Source organism: Gallinula chloropus (genome assembly GCF_964237585.1).
Source record: "Gallinula chloropus genome assembly, chromosome: 9".
In the NCBI taxonomy this organism is placed as follows: Eukaryota; Metazoa; Chordata; class Aves; order Gruiformes; family Rallidae; genus Gallinula; species Gallinula chloropus.
In genome coordinates this window covers 20,129,149-20,140,791 of record NC_140094.1, presented here as the reverse complement: position 1 = coordinate 20,140,791, position 11,643 = coordinate 20,129,149, and the positions used below count along the sequence as shown (strand labels likewise).

Genomic DNA, 11,643 nt, shown 5'->3' with positions numbered 1-11,643 from the left:
GGAGCCCATCCCGGCGCTGGGAGCCCATCCCGCACTGGGAGCCCATCCCGGCACTGGGAGCCCATCCCGGCACTGGGAGCCCATCCCGCACTGGGAGCCCATCCCGGCACTGGGAGCCCATCCCGCACTGGGAGCCCATCCCGGCACTGGGAGCGCCGGGGACCCGGGGGAGGAGAAGGGCCCCACAGGCCGCCGGGCCCCTCGCGTGCGGCAGACGGTCGGACAGAAGCCCGAGTCCGCTCCACCACCAGCCGCCCCCTTCCCCTCCCCGGGGCGGGGCCCGGCGCTGCCGCCGCCGCCGCCGTGAACAGGGCCGCGCGCGCGCGCGGGTTCCGGCACGTGCCCGGAAGCGGCGGGGATGGCGGCGGAGGGGGACGTGGAGCTGGAGCTGGAGACGGAGCCCAACGGCGCCGGCGGCGGCGGCGATGGAGCCGGCGGGCGCCCGGCCGAGAAGCCGCGGAAGCACGACAGCGGCGCGGCCGACCTGGAGCGGGTCACGGACTACGCGGAGGAGAAGGAGATCCAGAGCTCCAATCTGGAGACGGTGCGGGGGCGGCGGCGCCGGGGCCGGGGCCGGGGTCGGGGTCGGGGTCGGGGTCGGGGCCGGGGCCCGGGTCGGGCGGCACCGGGACCGGCCCGGGGGCGCTGACCGTGCTCGTCCTGACAGGCCATGTCGGTGATCGGAGACCGCCGGTCGCGGGAGCAGAAGGCGAAGCAGGAGAGGTAACGAACCCTGCTCGCCCGGAACGTGGCCCCGGCCCCCTCCCCACCTCCCCCAGGAACGCGCCCCCGACCCCCTGCCCTTCCCCCGCGTTGCTGCGGGGGGTCGCTCCCCCCCTGCCGGACTCTGGGCCACCGAGGCTTTGTCTGTCCGGCCGCAGGGAGAAGGAGCTGGCGAAGGTGACGATCCGGAAGGAGGATTTGGAGCTGATCGTGAGTACGGGACGGGGGGCGTCAGCGGGGCCCGGGGAATGGGGGGGCAGCCGGGCCTCCCCGGCTGTCCCTCCCCACACCCTGCCGGCCCCCCCCCACACGCCCCGGCCCCGCTCTGCGGCCGCTGTACGGGGCTGCGGCTGTTTCCCCGCAGATGACGGAGATGGAGATCTCTCGGGCGGCGGCGGAGCGCAGCCTGCGCGAGCACATGGGCAACGTGGTGGAGGCGCTGATCACCCTCACCAACTGATGCCGGGACGGCTGGAGCCGGGCTGGGAACTGGCTGGCAACGGGCAGAGTTACCCAATAAAGGCAGCGGTGGGAGCAGGCTGGGGCTGTGGTCTGTGGTGCCGGGCGCCTGCCCCTTCCCTGCAGCACTGTGGCGTCGTGTCGGGCACCCCGAGGCTGGAGTGGGACAAGGTGACCTGACCCTCTACTGTCAGCCCCACACCGGAGGGCGGCTGCCGTCAGGCCTTTGTCCCTGCTCACGCCAGGACAGGAAGCAGCTGAGGGCTGGGGGGTTTGGCAGCCCCTGGGCTGGGCAGCCAGACAGACCCTGCACAGCCCACACCCTGGAAACACGAGGGGCTTTGTTAAGGGCACCTCCGAGACTGTGCTGCCTCCCCAGAGCCACAGCAGGAGCCTCATGGGCTTCATCCTCAGGGAGCTGCAGCCCCGGGCGCAGTGACAGCCACCTGCCTGGGCCGGTGTCCCCCCAGCTGTGCCAGGGGGTCCCAGGGCTGAGGCAGGCATAGAGCAGCACAGCTCCGTTCCACAGAGCACAGACAGGACATGTATGAAACCATCACTTTAATCAAAACGCCCCCCCTCCCCATGGGTAGAAAAGCCGAGCCCTGCAGAGCAGCGTGAGGAGACAGAGTCGCTGCTGCCCTGTGCCAAAAACGGGCCCAGACTGACAAGGGGGGGAAGTACAAACAACAGGGGGGTGCTGTGGAGCAGGTGGGTATGAGTCTGTTACCCCCAAGGGTGGATGTGCTGGAGCTGGTGGCGTTCCCGTGGCTCTGGGCGCAGCCCCACAGGGGTGGCAGCCCAGCCAGGGGCCTGGCCAGCACGGACAGGCTGTCCTCCATGACACGTGGGCAGGGAGCCTGCTGGGTGCCCGCAGCGCTGCACCGCGCGGGGGGCTTGTCACCGCAACAAGAGTCCTGGCACAGGGCTGTCCCCCTCCTGTCCCTGCCCGGGTCCCAGCAGAGGAGCGTCCCTCAGCCACGCCTCGCCCTCCTGCCCTCCCTGTTAAGTGGTTTTCCGCTTCTTGGCCGAGGGCCTCTCGAAGACGTCCCGCACACCGGCCGCCTTCTGCTTGAAGAACTTGGTGTTCTGCGCGCTCTCCTGGCCCCAGGCAGAGTCGAAGGAGGTCGTGTCCTGGTCCACCAAGTGTGTGTACTTTGTCCTCCCCGAGCGCCCGAAGTTCTTGACCTGAGGAGCAGGAGAGCTCGTGAGCAGCGTCCAGGGAAGACGTGGGGACCCGCTGTGCCCCCGAGCTCCTGCCCCAACTGAGGAACCCCCGGCCAGGCACACCCACCTGCATGACTTTGGGCAGGATGGTCTTGTTGAAGTGGTCCTCGAGGGTCGGGGCGCTGAAGTCCCTCTTGTACACCTCCTCATCCTCGTCCTGCGGGAGACAGACGCACCAGCTCAGCCCCAGGAAGTGCCAGGGGCGGGTGCAAGTGGGGCAGAGCTGGGAGGAGCCCCTGTCGCTGCTCTGCCGGGGCAGCAGACGTACAGCCCTGTTAACCCACTGCTGAAGGTGGGTGATGTGAGTGCTGCCCCCCCAGGCCTATTAACCCAGAGCCCCTTGGGGCACAGTCCCTGTGGAGCTGATTCTAGCAGGGGATCGTTCGGCTGCTTTGGCTCCCTCTCAACTGGGAGCCCTTGACCTCGTGCAGGCTTAGGTCCAGGCAGAACTGTGCTCATCCCACTGAGGTGTCACCCTCACTGGCATCACTGGGCACCCTCTGGCATGAGAGCTGGAGGGGCTCAGAGTGCCTCAGGCACTGCAGCCCTGCAGGGCCAGCACTCCAGCGCTCGCCCCGGGGCACCCCCAGCTCCCCACAGGGAGAGGCTGGCCTCGCGGTGTCACTGGGCCCCACCGCCAGCGCGGGCACGCGCAGCCCCCGGCAGCGCCACTCACCATGAAGAAGGCGCCGCGGTGGTAGTACTTCTGCAGGAACTTGTATTTGCCCTTGACAGCCTTGTTGGTGATGACCTTGCCGTTGGCCCGCAGCTCGGCGCGGCGCTCCTCCTCCGTCAGGTTCCGCATGCGCTCGATCTCTGCCTTCTCCTTCTCCATGCTGGGCAGGAGAGAAGCCCTGAGACCCCCCCCATCCCCAGAGCGCCACGGGGACAGTGGCTGTGGCCAGCCCCTCTCCGAGGGGGGACGTCCACTGAGCGGGGAGCAAAGGCACCCCAAGCGCGGGTATGGCAGGGTTCGGGCGCTTTGCCCAGCCAAGGCCGTGCAGCCAAAGCCAAGCCCAAGGAGGAAATGCCTCAGCAGCCCAGGGGCCTGTGGGCTCTCAGCCTCCTGCCCACAGACGATACTTACGCCTCTCGTTCTTCGCGGTCCCGCTTGATACGCTTCAGCTCACGTACTTTCCAGGCCTCGTACTCCTCCTCGTCGTTCTCATCATCTGTATCCAGCGCATCCAGCGCTGCCAGCGAGCGCTTGTTCTCCTCCAGCTCCTTCTTTGCTTCCTCTTCTACGATCTGCAGCAAGGAGTGAGCTAAGCTTGCTGCGGTGGCTGCTGCCCCACGCAGCCCCCCAGCCCACCCCTGGGCACCTTGAGCGTGTACTTGCGCCTCTCCTCCGCCATCCTCTTGGCCTCCTGCTCCAGCTCCTTCTGCTTCAAGGCTTCAGCTTCTCGTTCCTGCACTGTGATCCGGTCCTTCCTGCAGGCAGGGACCACAGCAGCCTTCAGCCCTTCTGCGAGCCAGCGCGGCCGCTTGGCTCCTCACACACCATCCCCACAGCCACCTCCAGCCCTCACTCCAGGCGTGTCCTGAGGATCTCCCCTTTCTGGCACCGCCCATGTTGGGATTGCTGTGCCCTTCCCCTGCTGTGCCCTTCCCCTGCTGTGCCTTTCCCCTGCCGTGCCCCTCCCCTGCAGCTGCTGGCACGCAGGGCACTGCCCACTGCCCATCGCCTTTGCAGTTGCCCAAGGGCTCTGCTCAGACCCCGCTGCCACTCCGACCCGCAGCCACCCGGCCAGTGCACGAGGGGCTGGCAGTGCTGGGATCACCCCTCGTGCCAGGCTGTGCCCTGCCAGGCTGTGCCCAGTCATCCCCACACCGGGAGGCAAACTGCCACCCCAGGGCAAGGAAGAGGGGACAGGGCTCCCCTGTCCCTGCCCAGGTGACCCGCGTGGCCGCATCACCCACTTGCGGATGAAGACGGGCTTGAGGCGCGGCTCCATCTCGTCCTCGCTGTCTGTGTACTCCTCGTACTCAGACTCTGACTCGGACTCCTCTCCAGACCGACCCTCATCCTCCAGCTCCATCACCTCCATCTCCTCGGTTTTCCTCTCCTGCGCCCGCTGGCGCATCATCCCGCGCCGACGCTCGATCTCCTAACAGAGACAACGCAGAGGAGTCAGGCGACTGGCCCCGCCAACGCTCCCCTCCCACTGCCCCGTCCCAGACATGGGTGCTGGTTTCGGGGATGATCCGCCTGTCCCTCTGGACACAGGGCAGCCTCTGCCAGGGTCCTGTCCCAGGCGAGAGGACAGTAACCCACGCATTACGTCACAGCCAGTGTGACACTTGTCCAGCCCCAGCAGACAGCCCACGTGTCTGGCAAAAGGCAGTTCCAGCCCGTGCCACTCAGGGGCTCCCCCCAGGCCCATTATCTGGCTCTGCAAGCGCACCTCATCATCGATCTCCTCCTCTTCCTCTTCACTGGTGTCCTCCCGCTCCAGGCGCCAAGCTTCCCCCTCCACCTCCGAATCACTCTCTCCCACCACTTCAGGCTCCACGATCTTGCGGTGTCTTGCCAACCTGTGACAGAGCCCAGACAGGCAGTGGCACTTGGAACACGAAGGTGCTGCAGGGGCAGGCCCCACATGGGGGCACCAGCAGCTCCTCCCTGTCTGTGCCCCGATCAGAAAAGCTCCCAGTGGGAAACCTCCTGTTACTGGAAGCAAAACCAGCAGCAGCTTCACAGAACACGTCTGTGATCAAGACACAACACCCAGCGACTCCCTGCCCAGAGCATCCCCTGAGTGACACTGTCCCCTCCCTCTACCCTGACCCTCAGCACTCACCGCTCCTCCACATCTTCGGCGATGCGGTTCTGGAGGCGCCGGAGCCGGGGGTCGTTGGCAAGTTCCTCCTCCTGCTCCTCGGGCTCCACCTCCTGCTCCTTCGCCTTCTTGATGAACTGGAACTCCTCATCCTCCTCCTCTGAGGACTCCATGGGGGCATAGTCGGGCCGCTTCCCCGACACGTACCGCTTCACCTTCACCTTCTCCATGGACAGCTCGCCTGCGGGCGCCCGGGCCGTCACTGCGGCCCCGGGCCCGCATCCCCCCGTGGTCCGGGGCCTGCATCCCCCCTGCGGTCCGGGGCCCGCATCCCCCCCGTGGTCCCGGGCCCGCATCCCCCCGCGGCCCCGGGCCCGCATCCCCCCGGAGCCCCAGGCCCGCATCCCCCCGCGGCCCCGGGCCCGCATCCCCCCGCGGCCCCGGGCCCGCATCCCCCCGCGGTCCGGGGCCCGCATCCCCCCGCCGCCCGTCCCGTCACCGCGGCCCCGGGCCCGCACCCCCCCCCCCCGCCCTGCCCGGCCCGGCCCCCCCCTCTCACCCTTCTCGTTGCGGACGGGCACGGCGCCCGCCGTGGACTGGATCGGCGGCTGCTTCATGAGGGCGCTGGGGACCGACATGGTGGCGGTGGGGCCGCAGGAACGGGCCGGGCCGGGGCAGCGGCGTCCGCGGAGCTCGGCGGCGGCTGGCAGAGGCTCACCCGGATGTGGAACCGCGGCGCTGCCGCCGGAACCGGAACGACGACGACCGCGGCGGCTGACCGGGAGGGGCACTTCCAGGGCAGCCCGTGTGCGGGTCCCCCCGTGCTCAGGGCGGCTTGGCCGGGGCCTCTCAGCGCTGCCGCGGGGCTGCGGGGCCCGGCCGTTACCTCCTGCCGGCTACCGCGGGAGGCCCCGCAACGTGGCGGCGCCTCCCTGGCTGCCCCGCGGAGGGGGGGGGTGCGGGGGCCGAGCGGCCGCTCGGCCCCCGCACCCCCCCCCCTCCGCGGGGCAGCCAGGGAGGCGCCGCGACCGCACGGACAGCGAGTCTCAGCATCACCCACGGGGCTTGCTCGGGCCGGGCCCTGCCCTTGGTGGAGCTCCCGGCGGGGCAGCAGCGGGTACCGGGCACCCCTAGTTGCCCTTTTACTCATCCCACTGACGAGCCCCGGCGCTGCCTCCTGCCCACACCCCCCATCAGAACCCTTTGCTGTGCGCGGGGCTTTCCCGGTGGCACTGGCGGCAGTGAGTGTGTTGGGAAAAAGCCGGGGCCACGCCGGTTTGGTGGCTGGTTTACCGTAAGAGCCCGGCTGCCTGCGTCAGCACCCACCACAGCCTCCCAGGAAAGGGGGGGGGGGTGAAATTTCGCGGAGGAAGGTCTAGGGCAGAGCTGGGAGCCCTTGCGCTGGCAGCCGGCCAGGAGAGGCGCCCGTTCTCTTGAAGTTGGGCAAAATACCACAGAAATACCGCAGCAAATCGCTGCAGCCACCTCTGCCATCATCCTGTGCCGCCTTCTTGAAAGAAAGGAAGAGGTTTTACCTTTCCCGGAACGCTGCCTGCTGCGCCCTGTGGCGGGGAATTTGGGAAGTGGAGGGGTCAGCGCTGCACTTCTAACCCTCCACAGTTGGGTACCTACCCTGCCCTCGCTGAACCATGAGTCCTCATGGCTGAGGCCAGTGCCCAAGGAGGCAGCCAGGACACACAAAACCTTTCCCAGGCAGCGGGGCAGTGCTGGAGCACCATGGTGCAGGGAGCACAGGGAGTTTCTGTGCTGCTGGTGTTCTTAGTTCCAGGCTGGGCCATGTCCTGGACCTTGTTCAACCGGACTTGGGGAGGGCAGCGGTGCTGCCCCCGGTCTGAGCCTGGCTCTGCTGGTTGGAGGGTCCTGAGGCCAGCACATGGGCTGGTGCACTCCGGTCTCACCCCAGCACCTCTCTGGGCTGAGGCTGGGTGCACCCAGCTGGGTACTGCCTGCCCCAAGCTCAGCTCCTGCTGTGGTGCTGGGCCAGGGCTGGGCCTGCAGCACCCTCCAGAACTCCAGACAACTCGTCCCCACTGCCCAGCCCCAGGCAGAGCTGGAGGAGCTGGGATGGCCCTGCAAGAGCTGGCAGGGTGGAGGGATGGGCACACGCTGCCTCAGTGCCTGGGTGCTGCTTCGTGGTCTGCCCCAGCCTTCCCCGGAGTAGGTGAGAACTCGTTTGGGCATCTCTGGCTTTTACAAGTGGAGCTCGTGCCCCACACTTGATTGTCTGATGAAATCCCAGTCTTGAGGGTTTTTCCACCTAATGAGTCCTGTGCTGGCATGACTGTCCCCGAGTCTCCAGCACGTGACTCAGGGACAGTCAGAGGTGGCAGGCGAAGGGAAGGGAGCCTGGGAGCTGCACGCAAGGCACACAATGTCCTTTTCAGGTGAAGCAGAAATAAAGACCTCAGCAAACAGGGAAATACCTCTCAGTGACCCACAGGTGCTGGAGGTCACGGGCAGACCTGGCCTCAGCCTGCCCCGTGTCCCCTTGGGAGGCACAGCCGGGCTGGAGACACCAAATGCCAGCGATGGCCGAGCTGGCGCTGTGGGAGCTGTGGTGGGACCCAGCTCTGAGGTGTCCCCAGCAGCAGGGGGGTGTGGGGGTGTCATGGCTCTGCACTTGCCCTTCCCAGATGCGGCAGACGGGCTGCCAAGAGCTGGTGTGACTGAGGGCAGCCCCTGCCCCCTCTCCCCGGCGCCGGAGCTGCTGACGTGTCAGCGTGGCAGTGGCTTGGCAGTCACACCGCAGCAGGGACGGGAGGGGGGCTTTGTGGGGCCGAGTCCCCCGTTCCTGGGGTGGTGTGAGGCCATGGGAGCTGCCAGCCACGGGCAGGAGTGAGCCAGGGATGGCTGGTGCCTGGTGTGAGCTGCCGCTCCCCAGGGCTTTGCCAGTACCAGCAGGCTCTGGGCCAGATTTGTGTGTCCCCCACCCCAGCCCCTGGGCGAACCAGGCTCCTGTGGAGGGGCCACGCGTGGGTGGGCTCCTCCCCGGTGGTCCTTTATGTGGAACCCCCCCCGAAAAGGTGCTGGGGGGGAGGTGCAGGGCCGCGTGTTGCAGGGGGAGAGGCGATGTCGGGGTGCGGTGCAGCACAGCGTGGCCGGGCAGTGCTGTGGCAAGCTGCAGGTCGGCACCTCGGCAGCGTCAGGGCTGCTGACAATGAGGTGGGAGGCAGATACTGTTACAGAGCCGCCCGAGCCACTGTTTCTGTCTGCAGCTGCAGCGCAGGGCAAGGTCAGGCTGCCCGGGCCGGGCCTCCAGCGCCCTGCGTGTGACCACAGCGAGATGTTGTGTCTGGAGCGTGGCTGTGAACGCAGCCTCCCCAGCCAGCGGGACCCTGCCCAGCACAGCTCCCAGGGCAGTCCCAGCTCCAGGGCATCGAGGCCTTCCCAGGAGCCTGCCGGTAGCGTCCAGTGCAGAGGGTAGGAGAGGAGAGGGGCCTGGGAGACTCCAGGGTAAGGGGACTGTGGCCTGAGCTTTGGGGGGGGTCTGGGGAAACGTGGCTGCAGCACAGCAGAGAGGCTGCGGGCTGGTCCCTGCGCTGGCTCGGGGGCAGAGCAGGCTGCCATGTGCCGGGTAAACATGCAGCCATTGATTTGTCTCCTCTGGACGTCCCCTGCCTGCTGTTGCTGGTGGTTATCTGGTTTCCCAGCGGTTTGTGAGGGCTCTCTGCCCTTCCTCTGCTGGCTCCCCTCATGGGTCTGCTCTTGCCCGCAGCACAGTGGCTGCCAGGGAGGGGCCCTGCTGCTTCCCCGAGCCCGGGGTCGAGGCAGGGCACCCTCCCTGGGGGGTGCCTGCGGAAGGGGGTGCAGCCTGGCCGTTGCTCTGGCAGATGGGCAGTTGCATCACTGTTGGAGCTTGTGCAATCTCCGACACCCGAAAGCCCACAATTGACCTGGTTTTTCCATGGAAGTCGGTTCCTATTGATTGCTGCGGGCTGCAGGCCAGGCCACGCAGTGTGCTTGGCGTGGGGCAGCACAGGGAAGGGGGGCTGCCCTTGCCCCCTGCCCACTGGCAGGGCAGGCCTTGCAGGGAGCTGTGGGACGGCTCCTGGAGCACCCCCACAGCTCCGAGCGCTGTGCCCCGTGCCAGTTAAAGGTCTGAGCGGGCTGCTTGCAGCCCTGGCAGACGCGGCTGCTCCGCTCCCTCGCGGCGCTGAAGGCCGGGTGGGGGAGAGGGATGCCGAGCAGCCCCACGAGGCGCAGGGGGACTGCAGCAGCTGCTCAGATCCAGCCCGACACCCTGCGCTCTGCTCCGTCTGCAGCCAGCCCCAGCCCTGGGGAGCTGCGGGATGGCCGATCCCCTCACGCTGGCGGCCTGGTCGCACAGCCAGGTGCTCCCAGCTGCGGGTGTTGTCTTTGGCAGGAGCACGGGGTCAGCCTGCGGGTCCCGAGCCAGCGCTTTATGTAAGAGAGAGAGAGAGGTGCTTCCTGCCCGCACGCCCCGCGGCACCCAGATACCGCTGTGGGGACAAGGGCCCTTTGTCAGCTCCTCTCCCCAGTCCAAAATGTCACCTGGGCCAGGCCCAACGGCTCGTCACCTGCCTGGCTCCACTGCCAGCGCCTGAACAGCATCTGACAGCATCAAGGCGGGGGAGGGGCAGGGGAGGCACCCCTGGGCCGGGGTTCAGCTCGGGACTTGCCCCCAGCACACACCCCACCCACCCACCCCCGTATATCTCCACAGGACACGACACCCGCGGCTTGGCTGCACATCCAGGGGTGGCCCCGGCTCGTCGCCTGTCAGGGACGGCTCCCGACCACGCTGAGGTGAGTGCTGCGTGTCTGTGGGGTGTCGGGGAACCCCCTCCCAGGGCTGCCTGGGGCCCAGGGGGAGGACATGTGGCACTGGGGTCCCTGGCAGCAGCTCCTGGGGCCCGAGGCCGGGGTCAGGCAAGGCCGGGTGCTGCCCCGGGGCGAAGCCGCAGCTGGTGCCCGGTGCCAGCCCGGTTTAACAGAAACCTGCCCGGTGCCCGATGCTGTGCTCAGCATCTCAGTTTCCAAGGTGACTGTTTCCTGTGCGATCGCTGATGTTCCGCGGTCTCGATCAGGATACCCCAGTGACTTCCCCTCGCCCGAGCGCAGCTGGGACCCGCTCAGCTCCCGTCAGGTCAGTGCGGGGAGCACCGCGCTCCCCCCCTCCACCTCGCTCCGGGCCCGGCTCTCCCTCTGCGGGACCAGACACGGGGCTTACGGGGAGCGGGGCCGGGGAGCGGCGGTTCCCCCGCACATCCCCTCCCCGGCGCGGGAGAAGGCGCTCTCCCCACACCCGGCCCGGGCCGGTGGATGGATGTTCACGGCTGCGCTGCTCACGGCGCTGCGGGCAGCCCGGTGCCGCTCCTCTCGGCCCGGCGGCGGATCGCCCCCTTCCCCCGGCTCCGGCGGCGGGCGGGTCCGGGCAGGCTCGTGTCCCGCCACCCCCGCGCCCTGCCCATCCCTGCGGGCGGCCTCGCACCCCCGGGGCCCTGCGGGGCTCTGGGCTCCCCCGGGCACATCGAGCTTCCCCGCTCGGGCGGGCGCGTTCCGGGCCGGGGCCCAGCCCGGTGCCGGCGGCGGGTGGCCGCGCCCGGGCCGGGGGCGAGGGGCAGCGGCCGCGGTTCTGGAGGGGCCGGGGTGCGGAGCGCTCGGCGGCGCCGGTGCGGCGGCGGGCGGGGCGGGCGGCGGTGACGGCATCCGGCGGCGCCCGGCGGAGCGGCGGCCGTGCCGCGCCGTGCCGGGCCGGGCCGCGCCGGGCCGAGCGGAGCCGGGCGAGGGCCGAGCGGGGCCGGTCGGTCGGTGCGGGGCGGGGCGGGCCGGCGGGCGGCGCTGACAGCCGCTCGGCGTAAACAAGCGGCCCCGTCGGCCGCCCCGGCCGCCCCTGCCTGGGCCGGGCCCGGCTCCGGGGCGGGCGCTCCGGGCGCCCCGCGGCGTGACGCGGCGCCGCCGACAGACGGGCCCGGCTGCCGGCGGGACGGGAGCGGGCAGGCCGCGCGGTAAGGGCGCGGGGACGCGGCCGGGGACGGGCTCGACCCGCTGGCGCCGGCGGTTTGACAGCTGGGGCGGCCCCGGCCGGGCGGGACCGCGGGCGGCGGGGCCGGGCGGGGGCGGCGGCGGCGGCGGCCGTCGGGCAGCCACCGGCTTCGGGGCGCGGCCCGGCGACCCCCCCCCCGGGCGGGCGCTCCCCGGCGCCGCGGGCTGCGCGGCCCCTGCGGGGCGAAGCCAGTCTGCCCGGGGCCACGGGGGCTGCGTCCGCCCGGTGCCGGCGGGGAGCGGCCCGGGGACCGACCCGACCGCGCTTGGGGGCTGGCCGTGGGGCTGCCGAGGGCGAGGGGGGAGCCGGGCCTCGTCCCGCCGCGCCCCGGGGCCAGCCCTCGCAGCCAGCCGCGGTCCGCCGCCGGAGTTGCCCCGCGGGTGCGCGGACGGCTGGTGGCCCGGGGCCGGTGCTGCAGCCCCGGGA

At 69.9% G+C, this 11,643-nt stretch overlaps 2 protein-coding genes across 2 annotated transcripts; one reads left to right on the top strand and one right to left on the bottom strand.

Moving 5' to 3' along the window:
• The first annotated feature begins 340 nt into the window (after window positions 1-340).
• Window positions 341-1,262, top strand: HYPK (huntingtin interacting protein K). Its single transcript, XM_084268149.1, has 4 exons — window positions 341-544; window positions 668-723; window positions 882-933; window positions 1,088-1,262. The coding sequence occupies exons 1-4, from the start codon at window positions 359-361 to the stop codon at window positions 1,181-1,183; spliced, it is 390 nt and encodes a 129-aa protein (XP_084124275.1). The 5' UTR covers window positions 341-358; the 3' UTR covers window positions 1,184-1,262.
• A 470-nt stretch (window positions 1,263-1,732) lies between these two features.
• MFAP1 (microfibril associated protein 1) lies at window positions 1,733-5,900 on the bottom strand. The gene is made up of 9 exons (XM_084267996.1): window positions 5,749-5,900; window positions 5,211-5,430; window positions 4,815-4,944; window positions 4,330-4,517; window positions 3,732-3,840; window positions 3,497-3,657; window positions 3,086-3,245; window positions 2,477-2,566; window positions 1,733-2,370 (listed from the first exon to the last, which is right to left on the bottom strand). The coding sequence occupies exons 1-9, from the start codon at window positions 5,825-5,827 to the stop codon at window positions 2,188-2,190; spliced, it is 1,320 nt and encodes a 439-aa protein (XP_084124122.1). The 5' UTR covers window positions 5,828-5,900; the 3' UTR covers window positions 1,733-2,187.
• Window positions 5,901-11,643: the final 5,743 nt, after the last annotated feature.